The following is a 25378-nucleotide window of genomic DNA, read 5'->3' on the forward strand; positions in this document are numbered from 1 at the left end:
CGAGGAGGGGGCGCCGGGTCGCCGCGGGGCTGGCGCCGGAGCGGCCGGGGGCGGGCGGGGCGGCCGCGGTGGCCGTCGCCTCACTTCCGGGAGCGCCTGGGCGCCGCGCCCGCCTTGTGCGCGCGGCGCAGCCTGCCGGCCAGCCCCGCACCTAGCAGCCGGGCGAGCGCGCAGCCAGGCCAGAGTCCCCAGCGCCCGCGGCCCGGGCCGCTCCCTCCGGCCATGGGGGCGTCCGCGCGGCTACTGCGCGCGGTGATCATGGGGGCGCCGGGCTCGGGCAAGGGCACCGTGTCGTCGCGCATCACCAAACACTTCGCGCTGAAGCACCTCTCCAGCGGGGACCTGCTCCGAGACAACATGCTTCGGGGCACAGGTGGGAGCCCAGGCGGGAGGGGTGGCGGTAAGCCGTCGCCCGGGCCGGGATTTGCGGGCGGGGATGCGGGTCCGGGGAAGGTGGGGCACCGGGATGCCAGTCCGGGGATGCGGGTCCCGGGATGCGGGTTCCCGGATGCAGGTCCAGGGATGCGGACGCGGCATCCCCCTCCCGCCGCCCAGGGGAGAGACCTTAGGCAGCTGAGCAATTGCGCCCCGAAAGCTTCAGCTTTGGGCAGCTTTGGGCGGGTTATTGGGGGAAAAGACTAGAGAGTTAGGCCAAGTTCGAAGTTCAAAGTTTTAAGTAAACTGCTTGGCTTTGTTTGAGAGGAATGTCCAGGTCCAGTCGCTGCTGCTCCCTTAGGAACTGTGGCCTGTTCTCCACGTGCCCTTTCACCTGGAGAACTGAAGTTTGACCTGAAGGGTTTGCTCTTCTTTTTTTTTTTTTTTTTTTTTTTTTTTTATTTAAACTCTGGAATTTTCTGGATCCAAACTTTCTCCCATAATCTGAAGGCCGGCTATTATTTGTGCTCGTTGCAGTCACAAAATTGGCTTAGATCTTTGATACTCCAGAGATTTCTTAGACAGGAAAGCTATTCTTGTGCATAGTTATCTGAAAGATTGTTTTGTTTCTCATGCCAAATAAATTCTTAAAATTCAGCACCAAATCCAGTCAACAAACTCTATACTTTACAACGGATGGATTTTATGTTAAGCAAATTATCTCTTAAGAAAGCTGTTTTTATTTATTTATTTATTTATTTGTTTGTTTATTTTATTTTTCTAAAAAAGATTTTAAAATATTTTTTTAAAGTAATTTCTATGCCCAACGTGGGGCTTGAACTCACAACCCGGATATCCGAGATCGAGAGTCTCACGCTGTGCGGACTGAGCCAGCCAGGGCCCCAAGAAAGCTGTTTTTAAAAGTCAACAGTAAGATGAGGTTTTTTTCCCTCAAAAGTGTTGACCTTTATTTTCCAAAACAGAACTCATTTTGAACCTCCTTTTAAAAAATTATAGAATTAATGCCTGCACAAGGTAAAAAAATAATTGGAAAAAGGACAGAAGTACATGAAATGAAAAGTAAAGCCCTCTCTCTGTTCCTGAGTCCAATTCTTCGCAGGGGAACAGGACCTTGTGTTTCCTTTTAGAAATGTGTATTTGTGTACAGCCACACACATATCTAGCCCTTATTTTATGCAGTGTGCAATCATACTGTGTACGTATTCTGCATCAGCGTATTTTCACTTTATATCTAGAATATTTTTCCACGTCAGAACATAAAAATCCATTTCTGTTCATGCTTGTATAGGTATCTGCTGAATCTAGATCATTTCTAGGTGGGGTTTTTGTCTTTCAAAATGTAACTGAAAAAAAGAGCCACCTCAACGCTTTAGTTTGTCTCTTGGAGTTCTTTGGTTCAGCACTTAGTCTGGCAAATGACTGTTTTTCTCTCTTCTAACATTGATCGCTTAAGAAACATAGAGTGTATGCAGTGTTTTGTGGTCAGTTAACACTTCTTCAAAAGGTTAAATTGTTTGGCCTGCTTGCTAAATGTTCTTGATGCAACATACTTAAGCAGTTAGGTAACAATAAACAGCCTCCAGCCGGGCACCTGGTGGGGGTAAGGTTATCCAAAGTGGGAAGGCGTAAAGAATGCCTAAGGGATTCTCAGAAAAATAACTGAGCAGTGAGGTATAACTGTGTGGTTAAGGAACACTTTCTGCAGCGAGGTAAGGTTCCACTGATTTGTGAAAACATAAAGCATTTTTAAAAATTAAATTGAAAGCCAAAGTAGTAAACTTTTTTCAAAATTAAGAAACAATGCTCTGTTTATCCTTAACATCCCCGGACAGGCCCACTGTTCCTTTTCTGGCTCCCTGTGGAGAAAGGGAGGCTACAGGGAGGGAGGGGAGGGGATCATCCCTTGCAAAGAAGTCCAGCTCGCCTCGGGCGCCTGCTCCTTCTTTAAAAGGTCTTAAAAAATGGCAGTTCTTTAACAAGGAAAACAGAAAACGGAGTTTAGGGAGATGTCAAGAGATTGTTATTACAGATGTTCTGTATCTCAGGACTAAGAATATATTCTCAATAAATATTTTTCTCTTCAAACATTTTTCTCTTCTTGGTTTTTATTTTTTTTTAATTTATATTTTATTTATTTTTTTGGTGGGATTGGATATTTCCCATAGGATGAGAGCCAAAAAAGCGATGTAGTCTTTTATTAAAAAAGTTTCATGTTTTTTGATACTAAAATTAAGGTATATTTATTATAAAGGAAGAAAAAACATGTCATGAGAATATAAAAAAGATAATTAAAATCCTCATAATTCCACCACCCGGAAACAATTATAATTAACCCTTTCGTGCCTTAAATGCTTTTTTCCTGTTGCATTTGTATGTGTTTGCAAAATTGTTGCATTCTAAATGATTGCTCATGTACCTTTTTTTCTCACTTATTGTGAGCATGTCCACACACGATAAAGCAGTCTTAAAAATGATATTTAATTTCAGTTGTTTTGGACGATTTTATTTATTTATCAGAGGGAGCACGCATACATGCGCAAGCAGGGGGAGGGGCAGGCAGAGGGAGAGGGAGAAGCAGGCTCCTTTCTGAGGGACTCAGTCCTAGGACCCCAGGATCATGACCTGAGCCGAAGGCAGGCGCTTAACTGACTGAGCCACCCAGGTGCCCCAAAAATGATATTTAATTTTAACCTTTTCCTATCTTTGGACATTTATGTTGTTAACCATCCTTTGCTCTAGTAAATACTGTTATGACCCTCTTTGTTCATGAACACTTGGCAGCACCTCTGCTTATTTCCTTCCAATATGAAATCCTTAGTGTGGAATTTCTATAAATGTGGTCCTGTCAAATAGTGCTGCAGAAGGAAGGTACCAGTTTACTCTCAAACCACTATTTCATGAGGATGCTCTGTTTTATAACCTCGAGCTGCATTTTATAGCTAAAGTTTAAAATCAACCCAGAAGATGTGACAAGGACACTGGACACACGAGGCTACCTGTTGACAGGAGCACACATGGAGTAATGGTGGCCAGCACTGACCCCGTAGTCAAGAGGCTGGAGCCTGACCCTTAGACATTAGGCCAGCCCTCTGGTTTAAAGATAAGCACGTGAGTTCAGGAGAGGTTGAAGAACTCGCTGAATCATCAACAGCAGTTACTGGGAGACAAGGGTGAACACCCAGGCCTCCTGGAGCGCTAAACACTTTCTTTCCCTGATGCAGTGTTGATGGTCAGGAGATCATTTTAGGTGGACACAATTTTTTAATCTATTTATTTCAAAGGATATTTGAAAAACAACAAATACACCAAATCTTTTTTTTTATGAACATGATAATCCGTTAATTTGAAAAGCTGGGTCCCATAGAAGAAAGTTACGTGGCAGAAATTGTGAGGTCACGACGGGATTGCCCAAAGTTTGAGAAACTGCCTTGCAGCTTAGCGCTTCTCAAAGAGGGAACCCTGCGCTAGATGGCTGATGCTTTTGAATGTCCCTTGTGCTCATGTGTATGTTGGGGAAGTTGAACTCAGTAGATAATCTTCAAAGTCTCTGTCAGCTCCCAAGATTCTCTAACAAAAACTTTTATTTTATACACTTGTGTAGCATAGGTACACCTAATTAGAATGATTTTGACAGTAGGGCAAATTATTTTTGTAATGGCAAAAAAACCCAAAACCCTAATTTATAAGAGGCAATTATTTACATGGTTGGGAATTCCAAAAAATTTAAAAGGGCATTTAGTGAAATGATCCTTCTAGAGCTATTTCATGTATATACAACCAAATGTCACCTGTTCTTTCCTGTTTGTTTTTCTCTTACACAAATGACAGCAAACGGTAATATGTTCTGTTCCTTTCATAATCATGCTTTTTATAGGGATTGCCTCATTTTTAATAGCTTTATTGAGATCCAATTCATATACCATATATTTTACCCATTTAAAGTTTACAATTAATAGACTTTCATATATGCACAGAGCTGTGCAACCATTACTATGGTCTGTTTTAGAACATTTTCATTACCTCCCCAAAGAAACTTTATACCCATCAGCAATCACTCCTGCTCCCCTCCCCCCACCCAATCTGAGCGCCCAGCAACCCTAATCTACTTTCTGCCTCTCTCGATTTGCCTATTCTGAACATTTCATATGGATGGACTCATACACTATGTGGTCTTTGTGTCTGGCCTCTTTCACTTAGCGTGATGTTTTCAAGGTTCACCCATGTTGTAGCCTGTGTTGTTTCTCCATCCATGGTACCGCTGAGTGGTATTTCATCAGATGGATGCAGCAGATTTTATTTACCCATTCATGAGTTGGTGGACTTGTTTTCCAGTTCTTCCACTTTGTAACATATATCAGTACTTCAGTTCTTTTTATGGCTGAATGATATAATTTTGTATAGATACATCACATTTTATCCATTCATCACTTGGTGGACAGTTGAGTTTCCACTTTTTGGCTATTGTGTATCATGTTGCTATGAACACTCCTCGTGTATCAGTTTTTGTGTAGATGTCTGTTTTAATTTCTCTTGGTGTGTGTGTGTGTGTGTGTGTGTGTGTGTATACCTTGGCATGCAACTGCTAGGTAAGATGGTAACTCTTTTTTGGGCACCTGGGTGGCTCAGAAGGTTAAGCGTCTGCCTTCGGCTCAGGGCGTGATCCTGGAGTCCTGGGATCCAGCCCCACATCAGGCTCCTCCTCTGGGAGCCTGCTTCTTCCTCTCCCACTCCCCCTGCCTGTGTTCCCTCTCTCACTGGCTGTCTCTCTCTCCGTCAAATAAATAAATAAAAATCTTAAAAAATAATAAATAAATAAATAAATAAATAAATAAATAAATAAATACAAGTTCCTAATCAGATATAGAATTTATAAAAATTTTCTTCCATTCAGTGGATTATCTTTTCATTTTTGTGGTGTTCTTTGAAGCATAAAGGTTTTTAATTTTAATGAATCCAGTTCATCTGTGTTTTCTTTTTCTTTTTTTTTTTTTTTTAGATTTTATTTATTTATTTATTCGATAGAGATAGAGACAGCCAGCGAGAGAGGGAACACAAGCAGGGGGAGTGGGAGAGGAAGAAGCAGGCTCATAGCGGAAGAGCCTGATGTGGGGCTCGATCCCATAACGCCGGGATCACGCCCTGAGCCGAAGGCAGACGCTTAACCGCTGTGCCACCCAGGCGCCCCCATTTGTGTTTTCTTTTGTTGATTGTGCTTTTGGCTTCACGTCTAAGAAATCATTGCCTGATGAATAGTCAAGAGGATTTATGCCTATGTTTTCTTTTAAGAGTTTTGTAGTTTTAGCTCTTACCTTTAGGTCTGTGATTGATATTAATTTTTATATTTGGTGTGAGCTAGGGGTCCCACTTTATTCCCTTGTGTCTGGATATTCAGTTGTCCCAGCAGCATTTGTTGAAAAGACTATTCTTTCCCACACTGAATTGCCTTGGTATCCTCCTTGAAAACCAATTGATGGTAAATGTAAGGGGTTATTTCTGGAGTCTCAGTTCTGTTTCATTAATTCATATGTCTATTGTTATGCCAGTATTGCACAGTCTTGATTGCTGTTTTGAAATCCAAACTGTGTGTCCACCAACTTTGTTCTTTTTCAAGATTATTTTAGCTGTCCTGGGTCCCTTGCATTTCCATATAATTTTTAGGATCAGTTTCTCAGTTTCTGCAAAGACACCAGCTGGGATTTTGATAGGATTCCATTAAATCTGTTAGTCATTTTTGGAGACTATTTCCATCTTAATATTAACTTTTCTAATCCATGAATATGAGATGTTTCTCCATTTTAGTTAGGTCTTTAATTTCTTTTAACAATGTTGTAGTTTTCAGACAGTCCATTTTACACTTTTTAAAAAAATGTATTGCTAAGTTTTTTATTTTTGATGTAATTGTGAATGGAATTGTTTTCTTAATTTTATTTTTCAGACTGTTCAAGGCTAAATTTTTTGTATATTGATCTTAAATTGTGCAACTTTGCTGAACTCATTAGTTCTAATAGTTTTTTTAGTGGACTCTTTAGGATTTTCTATACAGAAGATCACCTCATCTGCAAATAGAGATAGTTTTACTTTTTCCTTTCTGGATGCCTTTAATTTCTTTTTCTGGACTACGTGCCCTGGCTAGAATCTCTGATACAATGCTGAGCAGAAGTGGCAAGATCAGATGATCTTTTCTTAATGCTATTTTTATACTGATGAAATTAAGAACTTTTAAAATGAGTTCCATCCTCCCATTCCATTTGGTGTCATTAGTTGAGGGCTTACAAGAGGGCTTGGTCTGAAGAGTGAGAGGTGAGCAAAGGGGCCAATCCCTGTTTTAGGGACTCAGCCTTGAAGCAATGCAAGTTTTTACATTTTTCCCCCCAAACACGGGTGATGAGGCTGACCTCTGCTTCCCCAGAGCGGTGGTCAGAGCTGGTCAGAGCGACAGAGAGGTGCACACATACTAAGTCTGTGCACCTTCACAGCAGGTCATTTTATTAAAAGTTTCCTGAGTGCCCTCCCAGGGAACCAGGCCCTCTTCCAGACACAGTTTGTAACCCCTGCCCATACACCTGTCAATTCCGTGCAGTTAATGTGCTTAGTGAAAACCTAAAGTTTCATGCAAATGACAATTTAGAATCTGTTCTGAAGTCAGTGTGGCAGTTTATACCAAGAATTATGGAAACAGGGGCGCCTGGGTGGCTCAGTCGTTAAGCGTCTGCCTTCAGCTCAGGGCGTGATCCTGGCATTCTGGGATCGAGCCCCACATCAGGCTCCCTTCTCCGCTGGGAAGCCTGCTTCTTCCTCCCCCACACTCCCTGCTTGTGTTCCCTCTCTCGCTGGCTGTCTCTCTCTCTCTCAAATAAATAAATAAAATCTTAAAAAAAAAAAATTAGGAAAACAGTCATATACTTTGACCTTTTAATCTGATTCTTAGGAAGTTATCCATCAGAAATAATTAAAAAAAAAACAGAAAAAAGAAGAAAAGCAAGGGTATTAATATCCTTAAAAGTAGCAGTGGTAGGGCAAAACCAAGACCAATTCAGATAATTTAAATGTCCAACAGTCCTGCTGCAATAATGTTTTATATATCAAACTTGGGTATATATTGATGGGGTGTTAAACAGTTAACCAAAAATAACTATATAAAATCACTGAAAAATATTCACAAAATAATGCTAAGTGAAAAAAGAACACAAAACTGTATATACACAGGAGCACCTGGCTGGCTCAGTCTGTAGAGCATGCAACTCTTGACCTTGGGGTCGTGAGTTTAAGCCCCACACTGGGTGTGGAGCTTACTTAAAAAAACAAAACAAGAAACCTATATACGCAAAGATTACAATGGTATTACAATTCCTAATGTATACAGTATAAATAGTTTGGTGACAAATGATGAGCAAATCAAAATATTGTTGTGTAAGAAGAACATCAAATTGTGGGTAATACTTTTCAATTGTCCATGAATTCTTCGCCAGGGCGTTTAGTAAAATATAACACGAACACCGTGCTAATCTGGGCAAAAACCGAATTGTGACAGCAGCGTCTATTTTAGATAAGAAGCAGCTACAGTAACATCATAGCAAGCACTTACACTGAGCCTCTTATAAGTAATGACTATGTCAGGTTCTTATTTAAAAAGAAAATAATTTCTAGTATTCTGTATATTTTTTCGGATAGAAAATTTACAAAATACAGAACAGTGCAGATATATTAAAAATCACTTATCACATAGAGATGACTGCTATTAACATAGTGTCAGTAGCTTTCTAGTATTTTTTCTGTCTATACATTTGCATTTATATATTTTTATGTAACAGCGAATTTGAAATAGGTATAGATTATTTTGCAACTTCTGTTTTTATCACAATAGTTGACAATGCACATTTTCTTATGACGGTGCTATCCGGAGGTCATCTCTAGGCTAGTGGTTTCCTAGGGGCCTGGAATGGGACAAAACAAATACGCTCGCTGATAGGTTTTTCCCTCCCTCCTCTGCTGTAGAAATTGGTGTGTTAGCCAAGACTTTCATTGACCAAGGGAAGCTCATCCCAGATGATGTCATGACTCGGCTGGCCCTTCATGAGCTGAAAAACCTCACCCAACATAGCTGGCTATTGGATGGTAAGTGGTGTTAGGAGCATTTCAGCTGTCCAGAATGATGAGCGTGTGCAGAGAATGAGCATTTCGTGGCTACAGACACACATCTGGTGGGTGGGGGTGGGGGGGCCTGAGTGCTGCCATTCACCTCCCTGAGGCCTCAGGCCAGTCATCTTCTCTGGGCCTGCTTCTTCATCTGAAGGGAAAGACAGAAGTGTACTGCACGATTTCTACGCTCCCTTCAGATGACTAGTCCTTGTGCCCTCCTTTCAGAGTATTTTATGAGGACAGAGAAGGAAGGGTGGAAAGTAATTTGCAATCAGCTATAAACTTTTTCCAGCGAGAGGTGGGGGCAGGATTCTTGAGGACAGGTTGATTTTTAGTTTTGAAGAGGGAGAGAGGCATTTATTTTAAGGAATTGGCTCACAGGATGTTGGAGGCTGACGGGTCCCGAGATCTTCAGGGTAAAGACCCAGGAGAACCCATAGGTGGTCAGCCTCCAGTCTGAAGGCCAGTAGGCCTGAGACCCAGGAGGAGCTGGCTTCCATTTGAGTCAGAGGCAGAAAAAGCTGGTGTCTCGGCTCAAGGGTGGTCAGGCAGGAGGAGGTCCCCCTTATTGGGGGTCAGGCCTTCTGGTCTATCCAGGTCTTCCGTGGATTAGGTGAGGCCCACCCACATCAGGGAGAACAACCTGCTTCACTCAGTCTCCTGAATTAAATGATACTCTCCTCCAAAAACAGTCTCACAGACACACCCCAGATAATGTTTGACCAGTATCCAGGCACCCCCATGGGTCCAGTCAAGTTGATGCATAAAATGAATCACCATCACAGCCGCCCTACAGCTGTGATCAGCCTGCCAGGTAGTACTGCTTTTCTTGATTGTTCAACAATTAATTCTCTTCCTTCTTCCCCCTCCCAACCTTCCTTTATTCTTTTTTTTTCTTTTTCTTTGTAAAGGTTTTCCAAGGACACTTCCACAGGCAGAAGCCCTGGATAGAGCTTATCAGATAGACACAGTGATTAATCTGAACGTGCCCTTTGAGGTCATTAAGCAGCGTCTCACTGCTCGCTGGATTCATCCAGCCAGCGGCCGAGTCTACAACATCGAATTCAACCCTCCCAAAGCTGTGGTGAGTTGTTGTGGTGGCACAGACGGTCTCTGACTCCTCTTGCCCTCACAGACATTAAGGGTTATGACGCCTGCTTCTGAGGGAATGTTCTCAGGTCACGTGGTGTGGTGGACGCATCCAGTGCACTCAGCTTGTTGGTAAAGGAATCCGTGGGAACAATGGGTGTTTGTTACTCATTCAGAAGCATTTACCGATTTCCTACTCTGTGCCAGGGAGTGTGTTAGGAGTTGGGGTAAGAAGGGTTAGTGACTGCTGTGGCTTATTTGGGGGTTACAGTTGGGCTTCTGAGGCTGTTGCTGAGTCATGTTGTATGTATGTGAAATTACTGAGAGGCTGCTTAGGAAACCTTTTAACTCTAAGGACTGATACTGGAGATAACCCTGGGGTCTCAGGGCTCTGCGCTGCAATGATCTGTCTCTGGATTTGTTTGTTTACTTAAAAGCACACTTTTGTGCTTGGTGCTTACATAGAGATGTCTAAAAATCACTGAACTGCTTATACAAATATGCTTCAAAGATGAGACGTTTGACCCCAGCCTCTTGTAACTCCTGTTTAGGGCATTGACGACCTGACTGGGGAGCCTCTCATTCAGCGTGATGATGATAAGCCAGAGACAGTGGTCAAGAGACTGAAGGCTTATGAAGTCCAAACACAGCCGGTCCTGGAATATTACCAGTGAGTTTGTCACTTTTCAGAACTTGTCTTACATGATGAAGCTACTAAGTCAGTTTTCGGTTATCTATGCTTCACAGCTGAAATGTGAAAATACCAGAAGATCCGATTCAGATTGGTTTAAACAGTAAAGGAAATGTATTAGCTTATGTAAGAGAGAATTCCAGAAGGCAGGGTGGGCTTCAGTCACCACTAGGTTTGATCAGAGTTCTGCCATTCTTTCAGCTTTGCATTTGCTGTGTCCTTAGACCCCTGCATAGCTGCACACAGTTGCCAGGAACAGGCAGGGCGTCCTCTTTCATGGAGAGCTGAGGGGTCAGCTTTCCTCCAGGTGAACAAGAGCCCCACGCGTCACGAAGGTGGCACCAGCTTGAACCAGCCACCGTGGTCAAGGAATGCCTTGCACTGTTTTAGGCCTAGATTACTGCCCATTCTGGAACCAGCTCCTGGTTGGAAGGGAATAGGCTGGTTGGTTGCCCCCTGGAGTGGGGAGTCCCCCCAACTCTGCTGTCAAGTAGAGGGAGGGCTGCTGTGGATGCTGGGGAGGCAAGTCAGATAATGCCCGCTACCCGTGCCATTAGAGAATGCCTAGAAGCCTCAAATGGCAACCTATCCTCAGATCATTTATTTGGCTAATAGTCTTTAAAAGCTTATGTTCGAACACAATTTTGTCTGCTCGTTAGGGAATTCATATCCCACAACAAATAAGGGAACTATGCTGAATAAATATTTGACTCAGGCTAAGAAAGAGTGCAGTGTGCTTACCCAGTCTTTCCCTCTGCTCCCGGAAGAGTGATTGCATCCCAATTCCCTCCCTAACAGTCACTAACTGAACAGTGATTCAGTGTCAAGACAGCCCAGTGCTGTGGTTGGAGCACATTCTGGATCCTGACTGCCTGAGTTCAGTCTCCAGCTCATTGTTGATTAACTTGGTCTTAACCTCTTGTTTAAATGGGGGTAAGAACGGAGGGTCGAAAGAGCACGTTACTAGGAGTGACTCCTAGAACTGTGTCTGACACGTAGTGGACGCTGGATCATCGTTGGCTGCTGCTGCTGGTGTAATGGGGACCACGTGCGGTGACCTCTGAAGCCAGTCTCCAAACTGTTCTAGAGTAGTACTTTCCGGCAGGTGAAATTACAAGAGAGCTGGCAGTTCACTTTCTCCAGTCGCTGTTACTATAACTTTGTGGTTTATATAATGAGCTTGGCTCTGCAGGTGACCAGCTGTGTGTGTGGCCCTGGGCACAGTCTTCATTCAACCTTTGTGCCTCAGATTCGTCATGTGTCAAGTCAGAGCGGTATTAAATAGCACCTACTGGATAGGGCTGTAAAGGGAATTGAGAGAATCCACGTAAAGACTTACCGCAGCCCTGGCACCAATAAATCACTTGGTGGTAGTTGCTGTTTTTATTTACCCTGCTGACACTGGTCCACACAGGTCAAGGCCAGGCCCCAAGAAATTGCACCTGCTCTATGTGGGGGAGGCAGAGAGCTGGGTAAATCGTAGTTCCATACAACGGGATATGTGCTTCTGTCACAATGGGATATGTGCTTCTGTCAATCGGGAACCTCATTCACACTAACTTCAGCAAAGGGGAATTTATTTTACCTACGAAGTCCAAAGGTAGATCCTGGGTCCAGGTGTTCAGACAGCATCCCCAGGCCTTGTGCACGCTCAGCTCCACTGTTTCACACTGGCCTCAGTCTCAGGTGGGCCGTCCTCATGTGACCCCTGCAGCATCCCAGCTTGTTTCTTACCAGTTCAGCTACTGAGCAGAAAAGAGGGCCTCTTTGCCAGAAAGAGTCCTGAAGTTCGCACCAATTTCCTCTGATCATGTCCATCCTGGAAGCTGGGAAGTAGGGAGAGTTCCACCCAAATCTCATGGACTGAGTTTGGCGAAGGTGTTGTTTCCCAAACACGGTTTTGTTAATCACTCAAAAGTAACCAGAAGGGAGAACACATTGTTGCTGGGCTGATAAGAACACTGCAAGGCTGTTCATAGAGGTTACCACTTCATGCAGTGGAAGTAGGGGTTACTTCTGTCCAAATGTGGGGAGGGGAGTTGGGAAGGCTGCAGAGAGGAAGCGTATGATCTGGGTCCCTATCTTAGGAGATACCCTAGTCTACCCTAGTCGTTTTTTTGTTTTTTTTTTTAAGATTTTATTTATTTGAGAGAGAGAGAGAACACAAGCAGAGGGAGGGAGGGGCAGAGGGAGAGCGACAAACAGACTCCCCGCTGAACAGGGAGCCCAATGCAGGGCTCGATCCCAGGACCCTGAGATCATGACCTGAGCCAAAACCAAGAGTCAGACGCTTAACTGACTGAGCCACCCAGGCGCCCCAACAGTGGCAGTTACTTAAAGTTAGTCTTAACTCTGGCAAATTTTATAAGGTCATAGAGGAATACTTTTGTCCTCAGGGAAGCCTCTGGAAGTCAAGTGAAAGGTTGCAGGGGGAGGACTGATGTCTGTTTTTAGAAAGAAACCAGAGTTCCTCAGTTGCTCTTAGGCAGACTTTAAGACACTGTGTGTGAGTTGGAGGAGGAAGACAAGCAAGAGGAGGAATGCCAGAATTTCTGGAGGGAGTGTGTGTTTTGAAAAGCAACCCTGGGATTCTGATCCTGCTCACCGTCTTACCCCCAGGGGTGAAGAGACATTGGCTGCTGGTGTGGCGGCAACCCATACAATCTGCTTGGGGAAAATGGAGAAACACAAAAACAGTTTTTATTATCATTTCCCCCAAAATTCGAAAGAGGAAAAAATAAACCAAGGCAAAAAGCAGGAAGCATCATCAAGTATTAGGAAGTAGTTTGCAAGTGGGTAAGTAGACAAAGCCAAGGTTGTCTGACAGGCCCCATGTTTGGAAATCTGGGCTGTTACTTTACTTTCTAACATGCAATTTTATCAGTAAAATAAAGAATCTGAGCTTTAGAAAGGATTACGTGAGCTATTATATTTAAAACACTGAGCTTGTGCTAAGTGCTCCTGTTTTTCAACTGACCATTTCCGTAAGCCACAGGACACAAGTGAAACTAAAATCTAGGTTTACCAATGCCAAACCAATGCCTTTCTCTCCTGATCACAGACTGTACTTACTGAGACCCCAAAATCCACATCATTTTTTTAAAAACTCTTCTCCCCTACCCGCCACGTGGAGTTTGAACTCAGGACCCTGAGATCAGGAGTCGTATGTGCCACCCACTGAGCCAGCCAGCCGCCCCTCACATCATCATCTTTTGTGAAGAACCACTTTGAGTGCTGAAGACACAAGAAAGCCGTTGCGTGGAATGTTTCGAGGACCAGCATAGGTTACCGTTGCATCTACACGGTAGGAATCGTGATCCCAACGTGCAGATTGAAATGAATATATATAAAGAATTTAGAGAGTATAGAAACAGAGATGCCATTTCATCATTGACTTGTTCTCTGAAGAAGAATCCAGACTGGAAGGAAGCACCATAATGCTTTATAAGATCATGTCTCAGCTCAACCAGAGAAGGATTTACTGTTGGATCCAAACGTGTTGTGTGGTCAAGTCTAAGAAACATATGGTCTAAATGCGAGATTCTGAAAATCGCGGAAGGAGCCAAAAGGGTTTTGAACCTTTCAAATGGCATGGAGGAGATAGTGAACCCTGCGAATGTCTGGAATGGCACACCCAGATTGGGGGAGAGTCCATTTGAGATTCTATTCCAAATAGGGGGAAAGATCTTTGCTTCATGTCATCAGATGACACTACAACTGAACAAAAGGGGTCTGGAGGTGATACAGAAGATGTGGCCCATCAGTCAGTCACAGGCTGCTCTTAAACAAGTGGTGTCTCAGCCAGACCGACAAAGCATTTGAGCAAATCGAGAGGGTGTAATCACAAGAAGCTGTCATTTTTTAAAACTTTGATATGCATTGAAAACAAAATAGATCTCAGGGCAACTCTGCAGTGTCCTCTGGGGTCTTTCTTCTTCCTCTAAATGTGTTATGGTCCTTATCAGTTAGGAGGATTTATTTTGCTAAACAATTTGCTAGCACATTACTCAAATTATAAAACAACAAAACCCAAATCCTATTTTTGTTTCTTTTGAATCTAGTGTTTAAATTACAATAGAAAATTATAGGTTTATGACAAGTAGATGATATGATGCTACTTAGGGGGATGGCTTTGTTAGCAGTAACGCCTTCAGATTTTTTGTTTTGTTTCTGACACTTTGCCTAGTCTGTCTAGTTAAACATTTGACTAATATTCTGTTTGATTTTGGAAGTATTTTAATATGACCCAAGATATGGGGGCGCCTGGGTGGCACAGCGGTTAAGCGTCTGCCGTCGGCTCAGGGCGTGATCCCGGCGTTCCGGGATCGAGCCCCACATCAGGCTCCTCCGCTATGAGCCTGCTTCTTCCTCTCCCACTCCCCCTGCTTGTGTTCCCTCTCTCGCTGGCTGTCTCTATCTCTGTCAAATAAATAAATAAAATCTTTAAAAAAATATATATATATGACCCAAGATATGAATAAAGTTTCTCCTGGAAAAAAAAAATCACTTTGAAAAAGCTCATCAGGAAGAGTCAGACCTGTGTTCTTTTGTGTCATTTTTAGGAGAAAGGGGGTGTTGGAAACCTTCTCCGGAACAGAAACCGACAAGATCTGGCCCCATGTCTATGATTTCCTACAAACAAAAGTTCCACAGATAAGCGGGAAAGCATCAGTTACTCCATGAGGAAAAGTGCATCTCACCAGTAAGAGGAGCAGAGACTCCTCGCCTGTGCATTTAGAAGCTCCTTGTTCTGAGACTGGCATGTATGAATTCTCTGACAGTTTTATTCTGGAAACTGAGGCTGTGTCAAATGAGCCCGATACTAAGACTCATCTTTTCATTTAGTGTGTTTTACCCAGGTATCTTCTATGGGTGTGCCATTAAAAAACATCGTATGTCTTAACTTTTGAAAAATGTTCTAAAGCATAATTAAAAGAGCAATTGGTAGTAATGTAATTTTTGTTCAGAAAACTGGTTGATACCTTACGCCAGTTAGAATGGCAAAAATAGACAAGGCAAGAAACAACAATTGTTGGAGAGGATGTGGAGAAAGGGGATCCCTCCTACATTGTTGGTGGGAATGCAAGTTGGTACAGCCACTCTGGAAAACAGTGTGGAGGTCCCTTAAAAAGTTAAAAATTGAGCTACCCTATGATCCAGCCATTGCACTACTGGGTATTTACCCCAAAGATACAGACGTAGTGAAGAGAAGGGCCATATGCACCCCAATGTTCATAGCAGCAATGTCCACAATAGCTAAATTGTGGAAGGAGCCGAGATGCCCTTCAACAGATGACTGGATTAAGAAGTTGTGGTCCATATATACAATGGAATATTACTCAGCTATCAGAAAGAACGAGTTCTCAACATTTGCTACAACATGGACAGCACTGGAGGAGATAATGCTAAGTGAAATAAGTCAAGCAGAGAAAGACAACTATCATATGATTTCTCTCATCTATGGAACATAAGAACTAGGATGATCGGTAGGGGAAGAAAGGGATAAAGAAAGGGGGGGTGATCAGAAGGGGGAATGAAACATGAGAGACTGTGGACTATGAGAAACAAACTGAGGACTTCAGAGGGGAGGGGGGTGGGGGAATGGGATAGACCGGTGATGGGTAGTAAGGAGGGCACGTATTGCATGGTGCACTGGGTGTTATACACAACTAATGAATCATCGAGCCTTACATCGGAAACCGGGGATGTACTGTATGGTGACTAACATAATATAATAAAAAATCATTAAAAAAAAAAAAAAAAAAGAAAACTGGTTGATAAAAATTTTGTTTTTCTGGAAAAGCTAAAAAATATTCCATGTCTCTTGGTAAAGTATCTCATTAGAGAAATGTGTGTAGACTGATCCCAAAAAACTGGCATTGTTAGCACTGTGGTACGTGGTTTTGTGAGACACTGTGTCTATCAAGTTCTAGAGAACAAGCAACTAGATATGCAGATTAGTTTCAGGATGAAATTCACTGCTGCCTTTACACTAAGAAACTAATAAGCTTCGTCATATATACTGTACTTATTGTGGTGTTAAACCTTCAGTTTACTCAGAATTTTCAGTCTGCTATAAAACTGTTAGTAAATCAGCATATAGGAAAAAACTCAGGTTAAGAATCGTGTGCTTTAGGATCCACTTGCCAGTTTCTGTTTTTGATCTATGTATGGTCTCCTGTGACGAGTAACAAAGTACAAAAAGAAAAGAAAACCCATGTCCCTAAGTAAAGTAAGCATACTTGGTCCTCAGGACGTAGAAACAGATCAGGTATGCCTGGGGAGAATTCCCTTGACACACATAAACAATCCTAATTAGTAAACAATCAAAATTAGCAAACTAATCAAATTAGTAGTTAAAAGGATTTACGTGAAAGGTTAAAAAGGACCAGTAAAGTAATTGAGTTTGCTGAAGGAGTTCTTTATTCCTAATCAAAGCAGTGGACACCTGCTCTCCTTCCCCGCCACCCCACCATCCGGCAGGGAGAGACCTCTGTCTGTGTGTGTACGCTGAGTAGCCATTTAAAAGTGAAGATGATGTGCTTTCTTAGTGGGGCAACAAGGATACACGCTTCTGGGCTGTGGCCTGGTAGGAAGAGTGGGGTGAGGAGAGGCGGAGAAGAAACCCGACTACATCTTCACTGGCATATTTACTCTTCCTTTACTTGGTGCTAAATCCAGTGCAACAAGTCCTCGTATAAGCTGTTGATAACTGCCTTTGAACGTCTGGCCCATGTTATCCCGGGCACTTAAAATACAAATGCCAGCAAGTGGTTCTTTAAGTATTTTGTGGGGGAAAGCTTTTGTTTTTTAAAAATTTAATGTTTAATGTGTTTTAAAAATTTAATGTTGATCTTTCAGAATGGACCAAGGATTATAAGACACATTTAATTCTTTACAACTTTCTGTAATGCCTTATTTGAATGTTAATATGACGCGCTTTCTAAAACTGTTGTGAACTACTAAGCTTATGAATTATCACTGGGTTACCAGGTGTACTACAATAAAATTAAATTTGAGAACTGTGGGTGTTACTTGGTCTCCGGTATTCCACAGGGCCCACTCCATCCCACCCTCTGCTCTGCTGCCCTGATGTCTCACTGGCTGCTGAATTGGTGACTGCTCTCTGATAACTGTCTCACAACAGTACACGAGCTGGTTTCATTTGAAGCTCGATCTCCTACTACAGGATTGCAGGCATACTGGCCTTCTTATCACACATAGATTTGGAAATCAAGAAGAGGGATGGAAGAACATGGCTTTGAAAATGAAGACTTATTCCCTCCCTACTCCCAAAACACTTCACCCAAAGTTTTGTACACACATCATTGCTTTGGGGAACGCCTGCACTTACTAAAGCAAATAGAGAGAACTTGTTTTATGCTGCATGAGTTGGTGTCAGACCATTCTGATGAAGGCTCTCATTGCCGAGGAGCACGTCCTGCTAAAGAACACAATGCTCAATGGCCGTCACTATGATGTATGTGCCACATGTGAATATGTCTACAGCCGAGTGCCACGGCTAGGAGGAGCCACCATCCTTAAAGGCTAAGGAGAACAGTTCCTCAACCCATTACCCTATGTTCCAGAATACCAGTTATTTTGGTACACTTTACATAAGCAGGATGTGCTGTGGGAAATGCAAATTGACAGTACCATCCACAAATTTTCTCAATTCCATTTGAAATAGATGACACACTTGCTCAAATTTCTAAACCCCAGCCCACAGCTACTTTTCCCCCAGATATTTACAATGGCATTCCAGCAAAATATCTTGGACACTCCACAGTTTATGACAAAACTTACCTATGTTAAAAACAAATCATGGTAATTACAGACCAAAGGTTAAATTGCCATAATGCTTGCAACCAACAGGAAGAATACGTTTGTATTTTAAAACATGTTTAAAACATACAAGTTGTGTCTTCTCATTGACAAAAGACATAGCTTTCTTAGTTTTGCAACTCAAGATTTTGATTTTGGAAGTTATTAGTTTAAAATTTTTAAAACACAGTAAAAACCAATATGCTTTGTAGAGTGCATTCCCCACTCTGTTGTGTGTTTGTGTTTTAAACTCAATAATGATCACGGTTTTTCCATATATATATAGCACTGAGTAAAGTTAAATTTATGCCAAATTGCACTTTGGAAGGATTTTACCAAAGTAAATCAATTTGGTGATGTTTCATATTTTATCAAAGGACTCTTAAGTGTTTGAAGAGAATCATGCTGTTTTAAGAAACCAAGTGAAAGATGCAAGAATTTTTTTTTTAAATCATTTTCATACTTAGAAAAGAGAAAACTTTAAGGCTAATGAGAATGGTCTGACTTCATTATTAGATGCTAAGCAACTCATAATCAACGTTTATTCATTTTCGTAACCCCCCCCCCCATCACCTTACGTAGTAAGCAGGCAAATACTTATTCCATGAGTCCACTTCTCAGAGACCTGTGAAATGGTATACAATATCTATTACAGACGGGAAATGGATGCAAAGGATTTTAGGAATTTTTAAAATGCGTATGATATAGTGACAAAACTGAAGTGAACAGCATGACCTTAAACCTGACAAATACATCTCTGTCCCACACTAATTTAAGTACTAAAACACATGACTGATCTTGAGAACAGTATATTGACATCTTCTTATTTTTCTCTGAAAATGCCCCATGCTTAACTTCAGGATCACTCTGCCTAAATCCACAATCAATTTTTTCATCCTGTAAGTAAACCCACTTACTAAACCAGACTCACGTTCTTTGGTCAGCATGTTAATTCACTCTTAAAAGGGGAACAGGAATGTTAATCTAAAAGAACACCCAATTTTCCTAGAGAGAAGTTATAGGACATTATGAGCTTACGCAAAATGGGAAAGAGCCCACTAACAGTGTAACTGGGTAAGAATGTTACTCATCTATCTCCTACAGACGGGTTTTTAATCAGTATTATCTCCACTACCATGGATAAGATAACATTAAGTTAACAGGTAATAAATGAAGTGGTAGCTACTTAATTTTTAAAAAAAAATCTTTTATTAGAAGACTAATTTTATCAAATAAGAATCTTTGATGGAGACTTTGATGCCAAAGACATTTCCTTCATTTGTTGGGACATTTCATCTGTCTGGACAGCCCAGCAAAATTCAATCTGAAATATGAGTTATCCCTTTGCTTGGTATTTGTTAAGAAACAGAAAAGAGGACTTTTTTCTTAAAAGGGGTAGTTCTTAGTACTAAAGCAAAATAAAAATAAAAAGGGTGTCAATTTACTGTTCTTAGAACTAAAGTACTGTTAAATATGTCAAAGTCTCTAAGTGCAAATCATGGCATTAGTCGGGCTCCCAGAGTAAACTCAATCGCACATATTTACAAAACAGAGAACGCTTCCCTTTGAAAGTAAAAAATATATATATAGCCACATCTTAAATAGCTCTTCAATAATTCCTGTTTCAGAGAACACAACCAAAAAACCCTTCAGGAGTAGTTTACCCAGTTTGTTGGTCATTTCTTTCCTCCCAGTACTTGGTCATTAATACCTCTAACTTAAAGAAGGCAAAGGAGATTCAAAACAATTTGGGTGCTTCCAGGCAAATCCTGGGGAAAGGTGAAGTTGAGGAATGTAAAGTAATGGCTCAAGTAATATTTCCGTGAAATCAGGGATTTCACTCCTGTGTCCAATCTCTATTTCAGGAAGGGAAAAACAAGAGCTTACTCCAGAACAGGGAAACAAAACAAACCTTCTATAACTAGGTTATTAGTTTAAAAAAAAAATTACAGGCTGATGAATACTACCATATAAATTAGTCAAACATTTTATTATAGAGTATATATTTTTATCAAAAGCACAAAAAGTTTTATTCTGAAAACCAGGAAGATTGTGATGTTACAGAAGTATGATTCAATAAATCCAGTCCATTTCTATGGGTATCACGTGCCTTATCACCTCAGTTAACACAAGGTGCAAATGAGGCCACGGTCACAGGTCTGATCACCGTATGGGTCCCTTAGCCTCATTTGGTTTCTCAAATTGAGACATGCAGTCCCAATCCCAGTCAGCCGTCTTCCAAATGTGTGCTGCTACTCTCAGTGAGACTGAGCCAAAGACTAGACCCAATACACACCAAAGCCCATGTTCCCCTAAGTCAGAAGATGAATCCTCAATAATAAGGATAGCATAATTAGCACTGTCATCTAATTCCAAATGAATACTCAAATACCCTGGCACATCTGAAATGAATTCTACAGAAAGTAGTAAAGCTCAGAAGCATTCTATGGTAACTGACCTAAGGACAGAAACGACAAATGTAGTGAAAGCCATCATTACTGACAAGGATCACCAAATTCTTAGAAGTAAGGAGTTGGCAGCTCGAGGCAGTTAGGTCTTCAAGATTTCTCCTGCCTTTTAAAAAAGCCCTTGGGCTACATCAGAACGAAACAAATCACCATGATTTAAAAAATCAGAATATTCTTCCTGTTTGTTCTTACAGGCCATTAGTTTTCTTTTAAAACTTGCTCCCTGAGAGATCCCAGACTATGTCAAGTAAAGAAATTAAGAGTGAGCTCGAACTTGATCTTATTTAAAAAAAAAAAAAAAAAAAAAAACTATATTAGCTTTATCACTTTTTATATTACTATAACCCTTAATATTAAAAAGTCAACAGGGTAAAATTAACTTCTAAGTAATATAGTTTTGAGAATACATAGGGCATAAAGTCAGTATCTATATAAAAATGATATTATAGTCAAGGATTTAACTGATGGTGTCGAAAATACAAATGTAATATTATTTTAGAGGGAAAGACTTTGTTTTAATTTTTACCACCCAGCTTATTTAGTAAAGTAGATTACCAACTACTGATTTATTGCTTTTACTATGATGCAACACCAGACCTGACAGCGAAATGTGCAGTAGGATACAAGTACATTTTTATGTTTAATTATTTTTGTAGAGTAGGACATGTACATATCCACATAAAAAGAGACTGTAGCAGATGCCTCCTAGAATCAACCAGTTCTTGTAAACATTGCATTTGTGCAGATTTTCATACTTTGATTCCAAAACTGAGAACAATAAGATTAAAGGCAAATTTAGTAGCCAAAAAAAAAAAAAAAAAAAAAAAAAGTCCAGTTTGACTTCCTGCAACATACGGTACCACTCCTCTCTTCCAAAAAAAAAATCAAAAAACCTAGCAGCACATAAAAAAAATTTTACAAAACGTTTCAGTACTCTTTTCTCCCCTCCCATCAAAACCGAACAAAAATAAAGTGCAGCACCCATAAAAGTGTCAAGAAAATAGCCAAGTTCTTCCTTTCTTGTAACAAAATAGCACTTGGCCTCAGCAGTCTTAACCAAATCATACAGTGTCCATCATTTTGGATTCATCATCTTCTTTATGTACCACTGAGTTTAAACTGCAAAGAGCTGTACTGACAGAATACTGAAGATAATCTGGATTCTGGAAAAAAAAAAAAAAAAAGAATATCGGGAAGAAACAATGGATGAGAACGAGTTTCATGTCAGTGTACGCAACTACATATTCAGTTCACACCCTCTACCTCTCTGCAGTGTAGTAAAAGTAAAGTAGGTGGGAAAGAAAATGGACTTTGGAGTCCAACTTGGGTTGAAGCCCAAGAAGATAAAGAAAATAGACTGGACCACTTGATCCAAAGAGGATGTGACAAAGATACATGTAAAAAATTGAACTGTCATAAACACTAACTTTTTTTCCTTTTAACAAAACTTGCAATTTAAATTATTTAATCATATAAGGGTACATCTTCCATGTAATTATATGTACAAAGCTACTGACAATTTAAAAGATAAATACGGCTCTAAGTTGGCAATGCGTTTTGAAGATTACTAATTACCAGACTAAATATTAAAAACACAAAACACTTGCATAAGGAAAAAAAAATGCATTTACCAAGTAAAAATTACAGCTACCTTCAGAGTCTACATTGGTTTTTCAAAGGTTAAAAACAAACTCAAGTGGGAAATTACTAATCTTTTCAGAGGTACTTAGATCCACATTTTAAAAATTGAGAATAAAAGAATATTTTAACTTGGATCTTGTTTATTTTTTAAACTCATAAATATCCTATCTGTATATTTCTAAAGCTAGGAAGAAAACCTTATTCAATAAATGCAAAAATAAAACTATTTTTATTAAAGCACCACGACTAGGGACATAAGCCCTAAGACCCAGGACCTTAGGAAATTCTTCCCTAAGAATTCACTTTTGTCTATTCAGTTGTTCTGAATATCTGCTAGCTACTCAGAGTTTTACTACCGCTATCACCTGTTTTCATTTGTTTATTTAATGAACACCAATTAGGAAAATAGTCCAAACAGGGGATAGATGTCTTAAACTTTCCCACCCCATAGGGAGGCACAGTTTTCAAAAGATTCTCTTAAAGTACAATACGTTGCAATTCCATTATTTGTAAAAGTCAAAAAGCTAGCCAGACGCCAGATTATTCCCCAGCAAGTCCTGATGAAGGAAGTGGCACCAGTAACTGACGGAGGTCCGGAATACCGCACAATGCTGGACCTCAGTTCTAATCCTGCCTCTACCACCTCTTGTAATAAAGTCCTTACAAAGAAAACTACTCATCACATTGAATAAAATTAAAAGCTGGTCTATAGGATAAACCTAAGGTAACTGTTATAACACCTCTGTCCATAAGGCCTTGGTTTAGTTCTCTCAAAACTAAGGATGATGGTATTTGCTTATTTCACAAGATTATTGTCAACTGGAAAAAGAAAAAAAAAAAAGCTGAAGTGTTATGCCAATTTAAGTTTTACAAAAAATTATTAAACTCTCATTACACTATTCCATTCTTTGAAGAAACAGAGTACTAAGACCTTTTCTGACAATGCAAGCCCAATTCCAAAGACCTTCAGAACAGAGCTTACAACTATCTACCAAGACCAGACTGGAGTTCCTCCAGAACTCATCATCCATCTCCCTGAGAACTGTTAAGACCTCATTACGGAGAGACTTAAAAAAACAAAAAGCAATCAACATACCTAACTTAATCTACACTGAAATTCCATTGATTACCCTATATTTTCATCTAGGAACGTTCTCAACACATTTCTCATCCCAGTGACTAGTCCTCTGTAAGAGCACATGACTGTGTCTCCTGTCCTGTTTCTAGCATCTGATTCAACAACAGTCTGAAGTGCGGGTGAATGAGCAGTGAAGCAGGATAGAATACTGGAGTATTAGCCGTGTCATTCAGGCAAACTGCTTAACCTCCATGAGCTTCAGTTTATTCATCCATAAAAATGAATGAAAATGAATTACAGGGCTTTTGAGAAGATGAAATGCAACAACATATGAAAAGTGTTTTGCAATCTATAAACTGATGTAATAAAAATGGGATATAATTATTACAGTAAGTTTTTCTCCTAAAAGCTTCCCATCACCCAGTCTACAGTCCTGTGCATCTAGCTGCAATTTTATCCAGTCCTTCTTTCCCTCAGGAGGACTAGACCAGGATGCTCAACTTCTCCAACCATGAGGAATTAGCTCAAATGAATTAAGTCTGAACAATCCTGATAATATTGGCAACTTTAAAGTGTCAAAACAGTATAGCCCCAGCCCCCCCATCTCGCCAAGGGAGGCTGAGCAGCAGACTCAGCAGCTCTCTGATACGTGCAGTAAGAACTTAGTTCTCTCGAACTAGAAGCAATTTGTTGATAATACCGGCCTCTTAGGATATTTTAATGTGTATCTTTTCCCTCTTATGTTTAGAACCAATAACATCCTTCAAAGTCTCTTCTTTCTTTTGTATTCATTATGTGATATCTTAATTTTAGGTTTATAATATTGGACTTGACAGTGTCTTACAGTCATAAAATTCCCTTGGAAAGACTACTTCCCTGTGGGCTATTTCTCAAAAAACGGAAAATAAAATCATTGCTATATTTAAAGAGCATTAAGAGATAGTCTGTAGGACAAATGGAGGGGGAATATTGCTTATAGATGTAATGAAGGGGAAGTATTACTAATATGTAAAAATCAAGACCTTGATTATTCTTATCCTTGAGAATTAGTATTTTTGGCTGAGTTGAATATTATCAATTGTTTTCCTTAATTGTCACTTTGGCCTATGACTTATGTAACTGAAATGGTGAAATTATAGAGACATAAGGTGTAGATACTGAAAATCTCAATCCTACCACTATATGAGATTTCAAACTACAGGGCTCTCCTCACATTGTCTTCTGAACGAGTGTGCTCTTTTCACTGCGTAGGCAACAGACTGAACTGGCTAACGCTGGTCTTAGAATCTTGGGGCCAGGAAATGAGATGACTGGGCTCAATTAAAATGCTACTAAAATCAACATGCGCAGCAACTTTCTAGTGATAACTTAAATCTCCCTCTTCCGACAGAAATCCTTTCATGCTAGAAACACAGCTTTATCTTGATCTCACAGCAGAGGCTCAAACAGTTGGTGAACATTATTAGCAAGAGCAGCTTAGCAGAAGGTGCATTAATGTACTAAAAATATTACCTCTGGCAGGCAACACCAACATTTCATAAAATAATACTAAATAAACTCATGGAACAAATCACCCTGGTTGCCACTTGGTTGTATGCTCTGAAGCTAATTCATCCTAAGAAAAATTTTCTTTTTTAAGATTTTTTATTTAAGAGGGAGAGCCTGTGTGGGCATGCAGTGGGTTGGGGGGGCAGAGGGAGAGAGAAACTTTAGCAGACTCCACACGGACACTGGGCTTGATCCCACGACCCCAAGATCATGGCCTAAGCCAAAACCAAGAGCTGGACACTCAACAGCCTGCACCACCCAGGTGCCCCCATCCCAAGAAATTCTTAACAGTACAGTTCGCTGAGAATGAGATGTTCCTCAGGAGCCATCTTGAAACATTTATGATTGAGATGATCAGTAGGTAACACTTGCCTCTAAGAGTGCTTAGGTACAACTCATTTCTTCTATATTTAAAGGAGTGGAATTTGATGTCTCTGTAAATACCCAAGAGATGGAAGAGATTTAGTGCCAAAACATGGCATGAAATGAAAGAGTGATCTTCTG

At 40.7% G+C, this 25378-nt stretch overlaps 2 protein-coding genes across 4 annotated transcripts in view; one reads left to right on the top strand and one right to left on the bottom strand.

Moving 5' to 3' along the window:
• The first annotated feature begins 102 nt into the window (after positions 1 to 102).
• AK3 (adenylate kinase 3) lies at positions 103 to 17342 on the top strand. Its single transcript, XM_045772480.2, has 5 exons — positions 103 to 373; positions 8392 to 8511; positions 9447 to 9619; positions 10176 to 10294; positions 14878 to 17342. The coding sequence occupies exons 1-5, from the start codon at positions 223 to 225 to the stop codon at positions 14996 to 14998; spliced, it is 684 nt and encodes a 227-aa protein (XP_045628436.1). The 5' UTR covers positions 103 to 222; the 3' UTR covers positions 14999 to 17342.
• The window catches only part of CDC37L1 (cell division cycle 37 like 1, HSP90 cochaperone), a 29867-nt gene continuing 19377 nt past the window's right edge, over positions 14889 to 25378 (bottom strand). The window contains exon 7 of one of the 3 annotated variants that reach the window (XM_045772433.2): positions 14889 to 18764. In XM_045772433.2, the coding sequence (XP_045628389.1) occupies positions 18714 to 18764 (51 nt within the window). In that variant the 3' untranslated portion in view covers positions 14889 to 18713. The other 2 variants (XM_045772432.2, XM_045772434.2) reach the window with 2 other exon arrangements.

The sequence above is a fragment of the Ursus americanus genome, chromosome 34 (genome assembly GCF_024610735.1).
Source record: "Ursus americanus isolate L20-20 chromosome 34, mUrsAme1.1.p, whole genome shotgun sequence".
Taxonomy (NCBI): domain Eukaryota; kingdom Metazoa; phylum Chordata; class Mammalia; order Carnivora; family Ursidae; genus Ursus; species Ursus americanus.